At 46.7% G+C, this 19,025-nt stretch overlaps 1 protein-coding gene across 2 annotated transcripts; it reads right to left on the bottom strand.

Moving 5' to 3' along the window:
- Positions 1–3,458: 3,458 nt before the first annotated feature.
- On the bottom strand, positions 3,459–17,711 carry NQO1 (NAD(P)H quinone dehydrogenase 1). Of its 2 annotated transcripts, XM_015069123.3 has the most exons (6): positions 17,285–17,711; positions 9,487–9,651; positions 9,243–9,373; positions 6,325–6,438; positions 5,363–5,464; positions 3,459–4,450 (listed from the first exon to the last, which is right to left on the bottom strand). In XM_015069123.3, the coding sequence occupies exons 2-6, from the start codon at positions 9,593–9,595 to the stop codon at positions 4,145–4,147; spliced, it is 762 nt and encodes a 253-aa protein (XP_014924609.1). In that variant the 5' UTR covers positions 9,596–9,651; positions 17,285–17,711; the 3' UTR covers positions 3,459–4,144. The 2 variants fall into 2 exon arrangements, with proteins under 2 accessions (XP_014924609.1, XP_026931908.1); XM_027076107.2 differs by lacking the exon at positions 5,363–5,464 and having other exon boundaries at positions 17,285–17,706.
- Positions 17,712–19,025: the final 1,314 nt, after the last annotated feature.

The following is a 19,025-nucleotide window of genomic DNA, read 5'->3' as shown; positions in this document are numbered from 1 at the left end:
GGGCAAAACACTGATGCGACGATGGGACTGTAAGTGGCTGCAACCTGGCTTACATAATTCAAGGTACAGTGTCCACAGCAAGGGAGGTGGTTGTCCCGCTTTACTCCGAGCTGGTGAGAATACTACTCTCTCATATTGTAAGGAGCAAACACATTCTCAGCAGCCATGTAATCAGGCCTGTAACAGAATTGGAACATCATTTATCCCTGCTCAGGACACAACAGGGACTCTGGAAATATAAAAGTAGCTACAGTTTCTCAACCGCAACACTTAATGATCTTGTTCTCAAGAAGAGGTATTGATTGCTACCCCTGTGCTCTATTGCATGGCGCCATTGTCCCTGCTTCTACCGAGGCAATAGAATACAGTTTTTAAAAGCCTGGGTTCAGGGTACCTGGGTGGCTCAGTCGGTTGAGCATCTGACTCTTGATTTTTGGCTCAGGTCATGATCCCAGGGTTGTGGGATCGAACCCCGCATCAGGCTCCACTCTGAGCGTGAAGCCTGCTTAAGATTCTTTCTTTCCCTCTGCCCCTCTCCCCCACTTGTGCTCACTCTCTCTCTCTCTCTCTCTCTGTCTCTCTCTCTCTGTCTCTCTCTTTAAAATAAAAATAAATTAGTAAAAGCATAAGCTCTTGAGTTTGCCCACCTGAGTGGAGTTCTGGTTCCTACACATGCCATTTAACCTCTCCATTTCTGAATCTCCTTATTTATAAAGTAGAAACAAAAGCAAAACCTCTTAAGGCTATTGCAAAAACTAAGTAAATTAAGTCATGTAAAATTGCTTAGTTCCTGGTACACAGTAAGCACCTTGTTTTAGTATTTCTAGTCCTGACACTACTTAGCTCTTCTGTCCCTTGTGTACTAGATCCCATAAGCTTTGGCTTTTTCAAAGACCTGTTCCTTTAATTGTCCTCTTTCTCCAGGATCAAAACCTTTCCTCTCTGAGTCCTTCCTACTGGCATGTAAATGTGCTCTAATGTCCCTTATCTCTTAAAAAATCAAATAACTTTCTTTGACCACACACCCCCGACCCTACACACACACACACACACACACACACACACACACACACAGTTTCCACTTCCTCTTCTTCCATTCTCTCTTGAACCCATTCCAATCAGGCTTTCATCAAACCAGTCTCCTGAAATATCTCTTGTCAAAGTCACCAGTGGCCACCACATGGCTATATGCAAAGGTCAATTCTCAGATCTAGCTTACTTGGCTTAGTATTGGACACACTTGATCACTCCGTATTTGAAACACTCTCTTCACTTAGCTTTCAGGACCCCACACTCAGCTCTCCTGCTCCACTGGCCACTTATTTTTCATTCTTATCTTCCTGACCTAACACTGGAGAGAACTAGAAGTCAATTACCAGATCTCTATCGTAATTCATTTCCCAGGTAATGTCATCTGTGACATTGCTTTATATAATATCTGTATGTTGAAGATTTCCAGATGTGTACCTCCTACCATAATGTCTCCCCTAACACCAGGTCTTTTTAAAAAATTTATTTCAGAGAGAGAGAGAATCTCAAGCAGGCTCCATGCGCAGCACAGAGCCCGACACGGGGCTCAATCCCATGATCCTGGGACTGTGACCTGAGCTGAAATCAAGAGTCAGCCGCTCAAATAAGCCACCCAGACACCCTTCTATTACAGTCTTAATAGACATCCCTCTCAAACATAAAATGTCTGAAATCAGATTTTGATTCCACCCTTCCTGATCCCAGCTTCTTCCCTGAATATGCTTTCCAGATTCTTGCTCACCTTAGCAAATGGGATGTATCCAACCTTGTAAATACATTCACTTCTTGAGACACGTGACTCGGTAGAGCATGCAACTCTTGATCATGGGGTTGTGAGTTCGAGCCCTATGTTGGGTTTGGAGACTACTTAAACTCTCTTTTAAAAATGAATAAATACATGCACTTCTCCACACCTCTATTGCTGTCACCCTGGTCCAAAGCATTTATTGACTAGCTTGTCACATTGTGCCACAATTCTCCATGCTTCCATCATTGCCTTACGCTTGGCTCCTCACCTGCCAGCCAAACAGGAGTCAGATTATGCTATACCTCAGCCCAAAACTCTTCATGACTTCCTATCTTTAAATTCTTACAGCACTTACGAGGCTCCGTCTCTAGTCCCAGCTGTGTCTCTGGCCTAGCCCTCTCTCCCCTGCTCTGCTGTAGCCACTAAAGTCCTCTCTTTTCCTGTTATGCGTGTTCCTGCCTCAGGGATTTGCACTCTGACGTCACTCCTGCCCGGAGTGCCTCCCTTCAGGCATCTACATCTCTCTCGCTTTATCAGGTCTTTGCTCAAATGTAGCCTTACTGGGGAGGTCTTTCTTGATCGGCCAGTGTAAAACAAAACTCCCCATATCCTGTCTCTCTCTTACCCTGCTCTTTCTTCCTAGCATTTATCACCACCCGACATGACTGTTCTGTCATTCTTCCCTCGAATGCAAACTCCATGAGGTGCTTGGTTTTGTTCATTGCTGTTCCCCGTGCCTAGAAGAGTACCTGGGCCATTGACTGGGTAAATCAACAAATCAGGCAAATCACAATAAATACTGCCCTTTGGCATTTGTTTACTGAATTCTAGGTTTTTCTTGGTTTCTGTAACATTCTTTTCTGGGTCTCTTTAAATATCCCTTCGGTTCCCTGAGATGATCTCAATATGTTGTTCCATTACCGTTCAGTATGAAGCAGCCCTGTTGGGAGAGCTCTCGTTTGAGGCTCCTGGCCTTAATTTATTATTGCAGGCTCTGATCCCATCTTCCCGAGTCATCAATTCCACTTTGCCTGTATGCCTCACCTCCATCACTAGCTTCGCTGAAACCAATAAGCCTGGATCTTTGTACAAATGGGTTTTATTGATTTCATCTGGAACTTTCAGAAATTTACACAAAATTGCAGCGAGCAGGAAGGCAACAAGATATTTTCAAGCTGAAGCACCCAGCCATCTACCATTGAGTATATTGTGGCAGGGCGGTGGGGGGATTACCCAATTGCCTGTCAGCATCTGGCACAGGAGGGTCTCCGGCCTGCCGCCCTCGTTTCCTTGGCAGGTACAGGACCTGTTCCCAGTTCCAGGCAACCTTGGTTTGCAAAACCCCTCGTGTTTCCTTTCAACGCACCACCAGAGGGCGGCCTTTCATCATATTCTACTTGAATTATACCGCCAGTGAGTCAGTCACACTTCAATCATTTCAATGGGAAGTTAGAATATTATGCCAAAATTGTTCAAAGTTAATGAAACTCTAGGATTACAGTGTTATCCCCAAAACTGTGGAACCAAACGCTTCCAAAAGGAAAGTCATCAGGTCAACAATGACAGAGAAGAAACCCTTCCAGAATGTGACGTAGCTCAGAAACAAAGTAGTGCTTGTAGAAGGCTGCTGTTAAGTATTGGGAGCAACTATTTCTTGAATTCATTCATAGCGGCAGATGTGGCGTATAGATATGTTGGTTTATTTTCCAGCAGACGTGAAATTAAAAGATTGAGGTAAAGAAGAGAGTTTTACTGTCTTATTCATCGTAAGGTATCGGTGTGTGCTGTGTATAAAGAACAACAGGCGAAGCAAGAGTAACACACACATTAGGCATATTAGTCACTGCGTAGTAATCAAAACCAGTATCATCCTGTGCCATAAACAAGCACAGATTAGTAACTACTAAACAAGTCCCTTGTGTCAGATTCAGTCATTTCTTAGAGCAATTAGTTCCCTTTTGTCATAAACCACAGAGAGGGCAATTAAAAGAAAAATGTATCATTGAGGAGTTGGATACTCTCCAGCCAGATTTAGCCCTAAAAATGGATCCCTAAAAAGAGGAATTCAGTTGTGTAGAGGACCTTAAAGAATATTGCCTCGCATCTTTCTCCATCTTTCCCTGCTTTGTATCCTCAGTGATCTCTTGAGACTAATCAGGTTTGGCCATGATAGCAATCAGAAGAATCAGTTACACTGAATAAAACTATCCAAAAATGTATGAATACAGTCAATTCTGTCTCCTATTCATTCCCTGTGGAAAGAAAGAAAAACACACAAAAATCTTAAAAACTGAAACCAGTCAAGCAAGCCTGAAAAAGAAACCTAGATTTGGCTACATTTTTGAAAGGAATCTAGTGTTGTGAGTCTCATTTTCTGGCTTTGATCTGGTTGTCAGTCGGGATGGACTTGCCCAAATGATGGCCCACAGAGAGGCCAAATTTTTCCTTTTTCTGCTCATCCTGCACTTCCTTTTTCATTAAGAACCCTGCCTGGAAGTTTAAGTCAAAGAGGCTACTTGGAGCAAAATACAGTGGCGTCTCATCCCAGATATTTTCCAGGCGTTTCTTCCATCCGTCCAGGATCTGAATTCGCGCGTCCGTAGGAGTGCGCCCAATGCTGTATGTCAGCTGAGGTTCCAGGACTTGGAAGCCACAGAAATGCAGAGTGCCGCTCTGGGGATACACGGAGAACAGAGGTGCGTCACAGAACAAACCCTATACAGCTTGTACCACAAACAGAAGTAATGTAGGCTTTCCAACAAGACGCTCCGACGTGGGGGCCTGAGGCACCCCGGAGAATCAATTCATAGCTATTTTCTCTCACCTTCTAGCGCTCTCTTCCTAGCTGTTACCTATTTTAGCCTATTCAGCTGAGCTGTTGTTTAAATGAACAAAATCTTGAAACCGTGCCAGCCTGGGATCCTCTGCCAAAGAGCCGGAACTTCTTTCACATAAGGGAGTTTCGGCTTCTTGGCAGAGGACTCCTGCCAAGGTATGTGGATGCGCCTTTCTCCGCCTCTCCTTCTAACTAGATGAGCCTCAATAAGCGATCTGTAGAATTTATTCTCCAATATTAATGTTAATTCTCCGCCGTTCTAGGTGGCCACCGCATTTGCTCTTCTCTCCAACCCTCTTCTGTATAAGAGATCATCTTCATAGTCCAGTGACCGACCACCCAGAAGCCTCCCTCAGACTCCACTCTTGCTGGCTGGGCTAAATCATTTCTGAAATTTTCTCATAGGTGGTGAGGCCATAGCGGCAACCTGGAGAAGGCCAGGAAGACTGGAGACAGCGATCAGTTGTCTGGAGTGGGGGCCCATGGCTATACAAATCTAGGGGTTACCTGCACTAGCCTTTGGTTAGGAGACAGAGCTGTTTGGACGCATGCATACCCAGGTTACTCTTGAGTACAGGGGCCCGGGAAGACTAGTAAGGCTTAGAAGGGAGCTCCCTGGAGTTCTGAATTATTACGTTGCTTCCGTCCTCACACCTCGGGTCTGTTTTCAGCTGCCATCTTGAGAATCTGGACCCCACAGAAAGCTCAATTAATTAATCCCCGGGGAAGGTTCACTGAAACAAAGTAACCTGAATTGGCCAGAGGATGATATTCATGTCTCCGTGGATACCCTGCAGAGAGTACATGGAGCCGCTGCCACCAGTGGTGATGGAAAGCACGGTCTTCTTATTCTGCGAAGGAAAAGTCATCACGCTCCACGTCTCCTTCATGACGGGAGGTTCACGAAACGGCCCCAGGGCTGTTCTTGTGTTCTTTTCGACACACAAGTCCAGCCACCTGCTATTTCTGTTCCTTCCTCCCACACCGGCTCCTCTGAGCCACGCAGTATGACTCCAGAAGTCGACACTCGAGGGCCAGCCCCGGAGTCCACATTACTCCAGGGTGTGGCCAAGCAGGTGAAGGCTGATAGGAAACCGGTGTCGACTGCTGGTGCCTAGGGGAGTTATTTGTTGTGTCCGTCTCCCCACGGCGCTCTGCCTGTATCCAGGCATGTAATCCAGGAGACCTCAAAATGTGTCCGGTGTAGTATTTGGGTGTCTACATACATACAGAAAATAGTCTCATGAGGCCTCCACCACCCAGCCTCAACGCTCAGCATCTTGCCATTCTAGTTTTGTCTAATCTCCCCGCCCCTTGTGTTCCTGGGGTATGTTAAAACAAATCCTAAAGTCCTGTCTAAATATCTTCACACAGAGGCGCCTGGGTGGCTCAGTGGGTTGAGTGTCCGACTTGGTCTCAGGTCATGATCTCGTGGTTCGTGGGTTCGAGCCCCACGTCGGGCTCTGTGCTCACAGCTCAGAGCCTGGAGCCTACTTCGGATTCTGTGTCTCCCTCTCTCTCTGCCCCTCCCCTGCTCATGCTCTTGTCTGTCTCTCAAAAATAAATATTTTTAAAAAATTAAATATCTACACGCACTATTATCCAGCTCTCCCAGGAGCCTGACCTTAGTAACCAATTGTGTTCAGAACTCTGCCTCAGGACAGAAGGCAGCCCGGATCCAGCTGTAAGAGAAACAGAACCATCCACCTACCCGGAAAGGTCCATTGTCATACATTGCAGCATACGTGTACGCGAACCCCCCTATGAGCACTCGTTCAAACCAGCCTTTCAGGATGGCGGGGACTCCGAACCACTGCAGCGGGAACTGTGGGGCAGAGCACAGAGAGGTCACAGCAGGAACTACCACCAGCGAAGAAGGCTCCGGTGCTTGGCTGACGTCACAGAAGAGCAAACCCTTCTTGGGGCCCTTGTCGTTGCTTCCGGAGGAGTTAGCACATTAAAGAAAAATATTGGTCAGTCAACTTGACACTCTATTTCTGCCTAAAAGAAACAAGTACCGGGTAGGTCTGAAGAAAGCCACGTGCAATGATGATTTGTTTCTACAAGATCACATTTCACGGCCGAGTCTAAATAGCAAGGAATGCAGATAAAGTTTGCTACGGTGTGTGACGCAAAATACAAAATCAATATTTTGTAGGAGTGCTGTCAACAATGTGAAACATGTATCTTGTGTTCACGGATGTGAAATCCTACCGTTTAGAATAAGCTGCACATGGGGCACCTGGGTGGCTCACTTGGTTAAGCGTCCGACTTCGGCCCAGGTCATGCATGATCTCGTGGTCTGTGGGTTTGAGCCCCGCGTCGGGCTCTGCGCTGACAGCTCAGAGTCTGGAACCTGCTTCAGATTCTATGCCTCCCTCTCTCTCTGCCCCTCCCCCGCTCGTGCTCTGTCTCTGTCTCAAAAATAAACACTAAAAAATTTTTTTTCAAATAGAACAAGCTGCATATGAGTGTGCGCTCACACAGGCGAACAAATGACCCGTGTGCGCTCAGCTTATCAGGGAATTCCCATGGAAGAGTCTTGTCGGCCCTCTTGTCCTAATAAAAGCAGCACAAGGACGATACCAGTATTTCCTCTTCTTCTCCCTGACTTCGGATTTAAACACAGGGACACCTGGGACAGGCCTGATGAGACAAGTTTAGCACAGAGAAGGAATTTGTTGGACTTGATATCTTTCCCTGATATTTGACGGGTTATTGATCCACAGGAAAGGGGGCAGAGGGGCTGGGGTTTAGAACAGAAGGAACTTGAGATGGAGCACAAGATTCGTGTTCTCACCCTGAATCTGCCGTGGACATGATGCAAGACCTTTGTCACATAAGCCCCTTACTTTTGCTAAGTCTGATGGGCCTCATCTGTAAAACCAGGGGCTTGAGTAATCTCTACTCTGCAGATTACTCACAATTCTGCAGTTTTGAGGGGCCAGACCTGAGGCTTTTAAGATAAACGTGTAGGTGGCTTAGACACGTAGATTTGGTCCCTGTGAATGTTCTACAGTCAGAGCTGAAAACAGAATTGGTTGGCTTGCAGCATATTGAAAGTTTATTCTTCCCCTGGTTGTTCTTGGAGAAGTGAGAAAAGTGAGCAGGGGGCTAGCCCCAGTGGTACCTTGGGATAAATTAAAGTATCGCTTCCTCAGGATGCTTTATTTCTATGCTGAAAGATTACCATACAAGTACACCGACTCCCATAGTAAGACTTTGCCAGGGGCGCCTGGGTGGCTCAGTCAGTCAAATATCCGCATCCCGCCCCACATCCGGCCCGGCGCTAACAGTGCAGACCCTGCTTGGGATTCTCTCTCCTTCTCCGTCTCTGCCTTCCCCCCACCTCACCCACTCTCTCTCAAAATAAACATTTTTAAGTAAAAAAAAATAAATAAAATTAAAAATTAAAAAAGACTTTTCCCTGTCATCTGTTGGTAAAATGTTATAAGTATACAAATCTGAAGTGTCTACGTTGTGTTTCGGTATGTTGCTATTTTACAGTACACAACTTGCACCATTGTACTGATAGTAAACTGATGCATCGGATAGAAGCCAAATTCAAAGACCACCAAGGTCCTTTCCAATTCTAAAATACGGTGATTCTGAGAAGCAGAACTGAAAGCAGCCACAGTGGCCGCAACGGCCGCACTAGGAAAAGATACAGTGGAAAACCCTGACCAAAAAGGCATCCTTCGGGGCACTGGCTCATGGGGCGTGGCTTTGATAGCGATAGGCCTGAGGGTGGAACGGAAGACCTAAAAGTTTGGATTCTTTGCAGCTGATTGAACAGTTGCAAAAGCCGCAGCTGGTGTCACCCTCCTCGTGCAGTTTCTAGGGTCACGTCTGGTCCGTGTTCAATATCAAAAGGCTGGTTAGAACCGGTAGAAGCAAAGTCATTGAGTCCGGTGCGGCATTTTCGGGAAAGAGGATTGACAAGGAGCTCGTACAGTACGGACTGCCTGGCGGGGAGACAGCTTCCACGAGAAGAGGGGCGGGAACACAGGAAGCAGGGCAGCGCCCCCTTCAGCTGGGAGGCTCTGACCGCAGGGGTCCGTGCCCCGTGCTTCACTCCGCGCGCTCGTGCAGAGAAGGGGTCAAGTGCAAACTTTGAGAAATCCCACAAGGAATCACTAACTGAAGAGAAGCTCAAGGCTCACTGGTCATCTTTGTAGTCACATATTTTTGTCTAAGTTTATTTATTGAGAGAGAGAGAAGAGATAGCGTGTATGGGAGCGGGGGTGGGGTGGGGGGGAGTGAGGGGGGGGGCAGATAGAGAGGCAGAGAGAGAATCCCAAGCAGGCTCCCGGCTGTCAGCACAGAGTAGGACGGGGGGCTCGAACCCACACACCGTGAGATCGTGACCTGAGCCGAAACCAAGAGTCAGGCTTTGTTAAGCTACCCACATGCCCCATGTAGTCACATATTTTCAGAGTAATACAGCCACGTTCACAATATCTACAAATCTGTGTAACACCACCCCGTTTGAAGTCATCACCCTTCTTTATAAAGAAGGCGCTGAAGTGTGTAAATGACTTTTCCTAAGATCACATAGCTAATTGGGTGACCAGTGTAGGACAGTAAGAACTCAAGCATCCTGACACTCCTTCTGATGTCCTATCGCACCTGAAAAATCACAAGGTCTGCAGCTTCCAGCTTCTTTTGTTCCGCCACAATATCGGGGCTCAGGCGGCCTTCTTTATAAGCTAGAACAGACTCGGCAGGATACTGAAAGTTCTCGGGGTCCTTCAGTGGACCTGCCCAGAGGAAAATGACAGGCTGGAGTCAGAGGGGCCGAGGCTGAGCCACAGAACCCACAGGCGAGATATGCCACGGAGACCTAATTAAAGGAGGGAAAGGCTGATCCTACCTGTGATGTCCCTTCTGGAGATGACGGGATTGAAGTTCATGGCATACAGGTCTGACACAGTGACCTCCCATCCTTTCCTCTTCAAGGCCTCTACAGCAGCCTCCTTCATGGCATGGTTGAAGGACGTCCTCTCTGCGTGGGCCAGTACGATCAGTGCTCTTCTGGCTATTTAGACACACACAAGGCATATGGAGAAAATCAGTTTCCAAGCGGCAAAGCTTTAGCTACAGGGCGGCCGAGCCAGGATCCATAATAGAGGAGTGAACTCTGCAAGGCACTGGGTGATGCAGTCCATCCACGGCAGCCAGAAACATATTTTCTCCTTAAAAGTACCAATGAATAAAGGACGCATTTTAATGCAGTGGCTAATTTTGCTGGCATACTTAACTGGCCATCTGCATGAAAATGGACTTATCCTCCTGACACCTTTATTTTTATGTTTGTATTTTATTTTTGAGAGAGAGAGTGTGTGTGTGAGTCGGGGAGGAGTAGAGAGAGAGGGAGACAGAATCCAAAGCAGGCTCCAGGCTCCGAGCTGTCAGTGCAGAGCCTGACGTGGGGCTTGGTCTCACACGCTGCAAGATTGTGAGCTGAGCCGAAGAGACGCCCAACCGACTGAGCCACCCAGGCACCCCCCTGCTAACACCTTCTATTAGGTGTCAGGCGTCAGTATCTTGGTTCCCCTCATCAGGGGGTAGTGGCAATGTTCTATTTCCTGGATGCTGATCACACAAGTTTGTGAAAATTCACTTTGAATTTTCAGTGTGTCTGTTGTATTTGTGTTGTTGTTTTCACTATCCCACAAACACACCTCGTAGAGCAATAGATTCCTGGCAGAGTACGGATCTAAAGGAAGAATTTGTATAACCTCAAGATGGAGAATACTTTGTAAGAAAGACTAGAGATTCAGCAACCATGAACGGAAAGCTTGCCAGATAAAGCCACATAAAAATTAAAAATCTGGGGGCGCCTGGGTGGCTCAGTCGGTTAAGCGGCCGACTTCGGCTCAGGTCATGATCTCACGGTCCGTGAGTTCGAGTCCCGCGTCGGGCTCTGTGCTGACAGCTCAGAGCCTGGAGCCTGTTTCGGATTCTGTGTCTCCCTCTCTCTGACACTCCCCCATTCATGCTCTGTCTCTCTCTGTCTCAAAAAATAAATAAACGTTAAAAAAAATCATTTAAAAAAAAATTAAAAATCTGTGTGTACCAGAAGGCACCATAAACAAAGTCAAAAGACAATCAACGGGGAGCAGATACCTGCAACTCTTACCACAAAGGGTTAAAATCCCAACGAATGCCTACACACAGAAAAAAGACAGACTACACAATAGAAAAATAAATCAAGGATATGAGCACTCTACTCACAGAGAAGGAAATGCAGATGACAAAAAAACAAATGAGCAGGTGCCTTGCCTGGCCTGTCAGGAAAAGCAAATTAAAATGAGATATCATTATTTACCCATCAGATTGGCAAAACAATTTATCATTATTTACCCATCAGATTGGCAAAACAATTTAAGACAAGCAACACTGAGGGCTATTAAGATTGCAGGAAAGCTAGCAGCTGCCAGTGGGAGCACGAATTGCCTCCACCCTGGGGGAAAGTAATGAGGCCGAATCTCTTTAAATTTTGAGGACGCATAAATCTTGACCTAGCTCTCCAACTTTGGGGAATCTGTTCTACAGACTAAAAGTGTTGGGATATAAGGATGTATGAGCAAGGACGTGGACTGTGTCATTCTTTTCACTGGCATTCACTGACTCTTTATGGGGAATATTTGAATAAATTATGGCACATACACATTACAGACTAGTATGCTGTTAACTGTATAGAGTTACCCAGAAAGCTATCCACGATGTATTGTTAACTGATCAAATGAAGCGAGTGTGAATCCATTACTATAAAAGACAAAGAGGGGTGCCTGGGTGGCTCAGTCGGGGAAGCATCCGATTTCAGCTCAGGTCATGGTCTCACTGTTCTTGAGTTCAAGCCCCACATGGGGCTCTGTGCTAACAGCGCAGAGCCTGGAGCCTGCTTTGGATTGTGTCACCCTTTCTCTCTGTCCCTTCCTCGCTCACACTCTATCACTCTCTCTTTGTCTCTCAGGAATAAAATAAAATTAAAAAAAAATACAAAGAATGAGGGGCCCCTCTCTGGCTCAGTGGGTAGAGCATGTGACTCTTGATCTTGGAGTCGTGAGTTCGAGCCCCACGTTGGGTGTAGACATTACTTGAAAAAAAAAAGACAAAGAAACTACATATATGTGTACGAAGGTTTGCAGCATATAGGTATGAGGGGGAAAAAAGATGTGGAATAATTACATGAAACTACTGATAGTGTTCTTAGCTAGGTAAGAGATGTCAAGGGCATAGAGACAGAGGGGAAAGATTTACTTTTTTCTTGGACCTCCTCTGTATCACAAAGTTGTTAGAACCAGAATGTTTTCCTCTTGCAACAACGGCATTTATTTTAGTTTAGTTTAGTTTTATTTCTTTAAAGTTTTATTTCTTTATTTTTAAGTAATCTCTATATTCAATGTGAGGCTCAACCTCACGGTCCTGAGAGCAAGAGTCACAGGCTCTTCCAATTGAGCCAGCCAGGCACCCCTTTTTATTCTCTTTTACTTGAAGTATACTTGACACACAGCGTTGCATGAGTTTCAGGTGGACAACACAGCGATTCCACGCACCTACACCTTACACCGCGCTCACCCCCGGTGCGCTCACCTGTCATAGCACACGACTCTCCTACAAGACCACCGCCCATATTCCTTGTGCTGTACCTTTTGTCCTCGTGACTTATTCATTCTATAACTGGAAACCCGTATCTCCCCCTCCACTTCACCCATCTGCCTATCCCCCTACTCCCCCTTGCTGTCTGGCAAAGTCAGTTTGTTTTTTGTATTTATGGGTCTATGTCTTTTGTTTGCTTGCTCATTGGGTTTTCAGATTGCACAAACAAGTGAAATCGTATACTATTTGCCTTTCTCTGGATAACAGCATCAACGGGTGCTTACTACGTGCTAGGCACTGCTCTGAGTGCTTTGCATTCTTTTCCAGTTGTCATGGCAACACCATGAGCTAGATACAATCAGTATCCCACATTAAAGATGGGGAAACTGAGGCACCGAAAAGTTAAGCAAGTTACCCAAGTTTACATGGCAAGTGGTGAAGCTGGAATAATGTAAAAATATGTAGACATAAGGGCGCCTGGCTGGCTCAAAGGAGCACGGAGCTCTTGATCTCAGGGTTGTGAGTTCAAGCCCCATGTTGGGTGTAGAGATCACTAAAAAAAGTTAATAAATCATAGATAAATCCATGCAACCATGTGCAGGCAGCAGGGCAGGGAATGGAGTTTACCACCAACACCGCTCCTAGTAATTGGTGTCACTGCCTCATTTCTCCCTAACTCCTAACATCTGTGCCCATGGGCGGAGCTCCAGCGGGAGCAGCTGCTCTGGGTTAAAATCGGCCAGGCGGCAGCTTCGGCCCTAGCCTGCCCAGGAGCCTTGCCTCGTTCGCTCGCTCTCGCTCGCTCGTCGCGTTTCAGACTCTCCAAACTCCGACGGGGGGAACAGAAGTCTGATAAGGGCTTCAAGTTCTAGGAGAGCGATTTACCTACTTTGGACGGCCTGGGGAAAAGTTCAGGAGCTCCTGAGGCTGCCTTAACAAATCCCTGCTCCCTCTTTATCAACTCCAGGACTCACCACTCTCGGGAGAGATGTGAGTATATAAAGTTCTGACAAGCGTTTTCTCTGTGACGTACCTTTGCATTAGTTCTATCAGTGTTTACTGAATACTGCTTTGTGAGTTTATATTCTTGTGGCTTACTTCTTCTGAGCTATGTATATAGATATAAAGATAAATTTTTTTTTACTTATCAGTATTCACAGGCACTTCTGAAGTAGTAAAATACAAAGGCACTTGGCATAAAATGACTGAATCAGGATATCTAGCCCTTGCTTTTAAGAAGCTCATCACCTGCTGCTTTCAAAAATAAACAGGGGCGCCTGGGTGGCTCAGTAGGTTAAGGTCGGGCTCTTGATTTCGGCTCAGGTCATGATCTCAGGGTTCCTGAGTCCGAGTCCCACGGCAGGCTCCAAGCTGATGGCATGGAGTCGGCTTGGGATTCTGTCTCTCCTCTCTGCCCCTCACCTGCTTGTGCTCTCTCTCTCTCAAAATAAGTAAATAAACTTAAAAAAAACAAAAAAACGATGTAAGATGAGACACAAAGAAGAACATATTTGCCAGAAACAAAACCAACGGTGTTCAGTATCTGGTATATATAGATTCCTGAAAACAACGCAGTAGAAAAAAATGGTCAAAGGTTCTAAATATACAACAGAACACTGATCGGCAGTCAGTAGAGCAGAAGTGCTCCTGGGCCAGAGTTGAAGGGCAAATGGGTGACTCCCTCTCCAAACAGCATGATACCAAGTCACTGGTTGCCAGGTCCTTTCATGGACAAACCTGGGGTTTTTTGGACTTGAAGTGTTCATTTTGCCTTCCTGCCACTTAATTAGCTACATGACCCGTTTGACATTCTCAGAATTTCCCCCTAGGAATGGCGGTAAGACGTGCACACAAAAAACTAATGGCATTAGCTTGACGGGGGAGGCAAGGAATAAAATTCCAGAGGAAAACTGTTGACTTCGGGCTGGCTGATTAGGGAAGGCCTTCAGAAGGAGCTGCCATTGAAGGAGAGGTTTGAAAGCCAAATGAGCTTATTACCAATACCCCTAATTTAATATTCATTTCTGCTTGCCATGCACATAATTGACCTGATGGAGGCCACTTGGTAACGCAGCTGAGCATATCTTTGTGAACGCAGCTCTCTCCCTGTGCTGGTTCGCTTTCAAGATTTCATACCCTATGAAATGTGCTCCCCATTCATCATCACTTCTCTGTGTCCTGAAATCCCTCATTCCTTCCTCACCCTCTTTTTTTTTTTAAATTTTTAAAATTCTAGTTAGTTAACATACGGTGTAATATTTCAGGAGTAGAATTCAGTGATGGATCACTTACATACAACACCCAGTGCTCATCACAAGTGCCCATTTTAATACCCATCACCCATGTAGCCCATCCCCCTGCCCAACTCCCTCTGTCAACCCTCAGTTTCTTCTTTATCCTTAAGAGTCTCTTGGGTTTCTCTCTCTCCTCTTCCCCCCCCCCCCACTTCCCATGTGTTCATCTGCTTTGTCTCTTAAATTCCACATATGAGTGAAATCATATGTTATTTGTCTTTCTCTGACTTAATTTGCTTAGCATGATGCATTCTAGGTCCATCCATGTCATTGCAAGTGGCAAGATTATATATATATATATACACACACACACACATACACACACACACAAACATACCACATCTTCTTTATCCATTCATCAGTCAATGGACATTTGGGCTCTCTCCATAGTTTGGCTCCTTCCCCACCATCTTTTGGGTTCTGTTCCCCCCAGCACGTCCACCCTAGCATGAGCCCTGCTCATGTTCTCCCTAACTCTTTGTCTCAGCCTCCTGACCAGGGTTTACTGAGCACCTGTATCCACCAGGCACTGCTCTAGGCATTTAGGATACATCCGTGTGCAAAAGAGACACAAATCTTTTTTTTTTTCGTAGAGCATACATTCTGGTGGCCAAAGTATCCCAAACGTTTCAGGGGAGCTGGTCTCTGTCCTCCTCTGTTACTCTAACATTCCTACAATTCTCTGCCTCCAACCGCAGGCCAAGCTGAAACCAAGCATTCACTGACATTCCAGATTGAACAGGACTCAGTCAACCTGCAGTTTCATTGAAGACCAACACAGAACTCAATGTTCTGGGGAACATAGGGAAAGATAAAGCTGGCAGAGAAAGAAAGGGATGGTGGTACATTGTTTTAATGTAAAGCACATCTAGATCTATTTAACAGTAAAAGATAGATTACCCACATGATCATTCTGGCAGGAAGAATAAGCAATCAAGGAAAACCTGTTACAAGTGGAATAAGGGCAAGCCTTCCTGTCAGTTTCATGCATTTTGTTCCTGCCTTCCGGGCTCCCTGGGTTCCTCACGGAATGCATGCCTGCTAGTCAGAGGAACCCAGTAGTCACAAACAAATGCTCTGGATGCTTCCATTAATGTCAAGACTTAGCTGGATACAGTTAATACTAGTTAAACAAGGTCCAAATCATTCCATTTTCTCTCATTCTCCCCCCCCCTTTTTTTTAAGTTACACATAAGTACAGAATATTCCGTAAGATTGCCCTATACTGTGCTGGTGTCCTCAGGCCAGCAGAAGAATGATATAGAGGGGTGCCCAGGTGGCCCAGTAGGTTAAGCATCTGACTTTGGCTCAGGTCATGATCTCCTGGTTCATGGGTTCGAGCCCCGCGTCGGGCTCTGTGCTGAAAGCTCAGAGCCTGGAGCTTGCTTTGGACTCTGTGTCTCCCTCCCTCTCTGTCTGTCCCTCCCCTGCTCACACTATGTCTCTCTCTGTCTCTCAAATATGAATAAACATAAGAAAAATGAAATAGAAACAGCCTCTATTGTGCATGCAGGAAACCTTGTGAGCTACCCAGCAGTCTCTCCCAGATGCTTCTCCTCCAGGCTTCCAGAAACTCTGGGTGGGCTTCCAGTCCCCAGCTCAGACCTTTTCACAGAGATTCTAACTGTAGGTTGTCAACGGCAAACAGCAGTCTCATCCCCTCAATTGTGGCAGGCGGAGATTCTCTAGGTGTATGTGTGTCTTCAGAAAGAACAAGGCTCACAGGGAAGGAAATGACAAAAAGGTAGAGTTCTGTCCCAATTGAAGAAATGGCTTTCTAAACACTAGCACTGCCCCATCTCGGAATGAGGCTCTCTGGTAAACAGAGCCCCCTGCCCCTGCAGGGGCTGCAGCTGGGGTGTCTTAGAGGCATCAGATAAAGTTGTGGTGACCTGTAATGTCCCCTTAGCTTGATGGTGGAGAGCGGAGGTTCTGCCACTGAAATGGACCCGATACAGGGATCGGGTCTGCCCCATCCAAGGATCACAGACAAAAATGTCTCCTGAACAGGGGCACCTGGGTGGCTCAGTCTCTTGAGCTCCTGACTCCTGGTTTCAGCTCAGGTCATGATTTCTCGGTTGGTGGGATCGAGCGTGGAGTCAGGCTCTGCACTGACAGCCTGCAGCCTGCCTGGGATTCTCTCTCTCTCTCTCTCTCTCTCTCTCTCTCTCTCTCTCTCCCTCTCCCTCTCCCTCTCTCCCCCTCCCCCTCCCCCACCTCCCCTACTCATGCTTTCTCTCCAAAACAAATAAATAAACTTAAAAAAAAAGAAAAAAGGTCTCCTGGTCAGGCAGCCTGGGATGGTCTCTATCCAACTAAAGGGTACAGGTTCCCCAGTTCCAGCACACTCCTCACCAGATCTTTCAATTTTCCTCCCAAAGCAGGGAATTCACATTTTTAAATAAAATAATCTATATTTACTATAAATATCTGCAACTTATTCCAAAATATTTTAAATTCTATAAGGCCAATCAAGGTGTGCCAGTGGACCAGACTGGGCCATTGACAACGGCCGGTTTCTGACCTGTTTTGGAGGAAATTTTCTGCTTCCAAGGTCAAGCCTCTGTTAAATGCCCACCTAAGTTTGTGGGTATGGGGTAGAAAACAGGAGCTCCCCTTCCCCCGGTGTCTGATTAGGGCTCAACCTGGGATCTTAACGCTCTCGCTTTTTCAGTTTTGAATCCAGGAGAAAAACTGAGCTCTAAGCCCCTCCAGGATCCCTGCAGACAGCTGAGGCCTGGGGGTGCCCCAGCTCCCGGACGCGGCACTCACCAGCCAGGGCTCCGGCTGTGCTGATTGGCTGCGCTGCTGGTTGTCAGGGCGACCCTGGCCGCCGCCGAATCCTCGCTTTGGGGGGTGGGGGACAGCAGTCAAGCCGCGGCTGGGGCTGCACCTCGGGAGGTTGGGCGTGCAGCCTGCAGAGCGCCTGCCACTTTATAGCAACTCGCGCCGGCCCGCTTGGGGCTCGGCCTCCCGGGGTGGAGCCGGCTGCTTGCCCCTGAGGCGCAGGGTGGGGCGTGCTGTGGCTGCTCTTCAGGGAAGGGAGGGGTGTCTGAGGACTGGAGTAGGGTGCCCTGGGTACGCGTGGGATATGGGACGGGAGGGTGCAGTTAAAGGATCTGGGTACGGGTGGGAGGCAGGCCCGTGTGGACCCTGTCCAGGAAGCACCTGGGGACAGCAGGGGGAAGTTTCCGGTGGAGTCCCAGCGCGCCCCGCGAGCCTCTCCCAGTCCTGGGAAATTGCCTCCGCACGGAATGGGGTGGGCAAAGAGAAGGGTGTGCTGGGTGTGGTCCTTAAGCCTCGGATTCGCTGAGTCACTGTGACTCTGGACTTAGATTTGGAGAGCCGAGGTACCTTAGGAGACGTGTTCCAGGAAAAGGGAATTCATTTCTTCCTTTGCAATGTTCACATTGTGCACTGGGGAGTCTCAAAGGACGCACTTCGCTGGGTGCAAACCCCTGCTCCTCAGAATGGGAATCTAAATGGTTTAGTCCAAGGCTGGCTGGAGAGATAAGTAACAGGGAAGCATTTAAAGAATAGCCAAGACGAAGGAAAGTTGACTGGCTTTACAAAGGCTGACTTTAGGCAGCTGACCAGAGCAGAGAGAAAAGTTTTAAATCCCTACCAAGTGAAAGTTACAGTAAAGTCTTCATCCTATGGGTTGTACTGTGCATGTCTTACTGTGTTTTACAGGTACTGCATTTTTTTTTATACATTGAAAGTTTGTATAAACTTTGAACAAATCCACATCACTCCCTTTCCCACAGCATTTGCCCATGTTGTGTCTCTGTCACGTGTTGGCAATTTCCTGAAATGTTTCGAACCTTTTCATTAAATTTGGTATGATGATCTGTGATTAGTGATTATAACTCACTGAAAATTCAGATGATGAGCATTTTTTTTAACGTTTATTCATTTTTGAGACAGAGAGAGACAGAGCATGAATGGGGGAAGGTCAGAAAGAGAGGGAGGCACAGAATCTGAAACAGGCTCCAGGCTCTGAGCTGTCAGCACAGAGCCCTACGCGGGGCTGGAACTCACGGACCACAAGATCATGACCTGAGCCGAAGTCAGACGCCCAACCGACTGAGCCACCCAGGCGCCCCTGATGAGCATTTTTAAACAAGGAAGTATTTTTATTAAAAAATTTTTTTAAATGTTTATTCATTTTTGAGAGAGAGAGAGACAGCACGCAAACAGGGAAAGGGCAAAGAGGGAGGGAGACACAGAACCCAAAGCAGGCTCCAGGCCCTGAGCTGTCAGCACAGAACCCAATGCAGGGCTCAAACCCATGAGCTGTGAGATCATGACCTGAGCCCAAGTCAGATGCTTACCCAACTGAGCCACCCGGGCACGCCAACAATGAAGTATTTTTAAATTAAGGTATGTACATTGTTAGTGCTATTGCACACTTAATAGACTAAGTATGGCGTAAACATAATTTTTATATGTGTGGGGAAGCCAAAAAATTAATTTGACTTGCTTTATTGCATTTTTTGCTCCCAGACCTGTC

Source organism: Acinonyx jubatus, chromosome E2, assembly GCF_027475565.1.
Source record: "Acinonyx jubatus isolate Ajub_Pintada_27869175 chromosome E2, VMU_Ajub_asm_v1.0, whole genome shotgun sequence".
NCBI lineage: Eukaryota > Metazoa > Chordata > Mammalia > Carnivora > Felidae > Acinonyx > Acinonyx jubatus.
The sequence above is the reverse complement of the archived record's forward strand: the minus strand, read 5'-3'. Positions and strand labels throughout refer to the sequence as shown.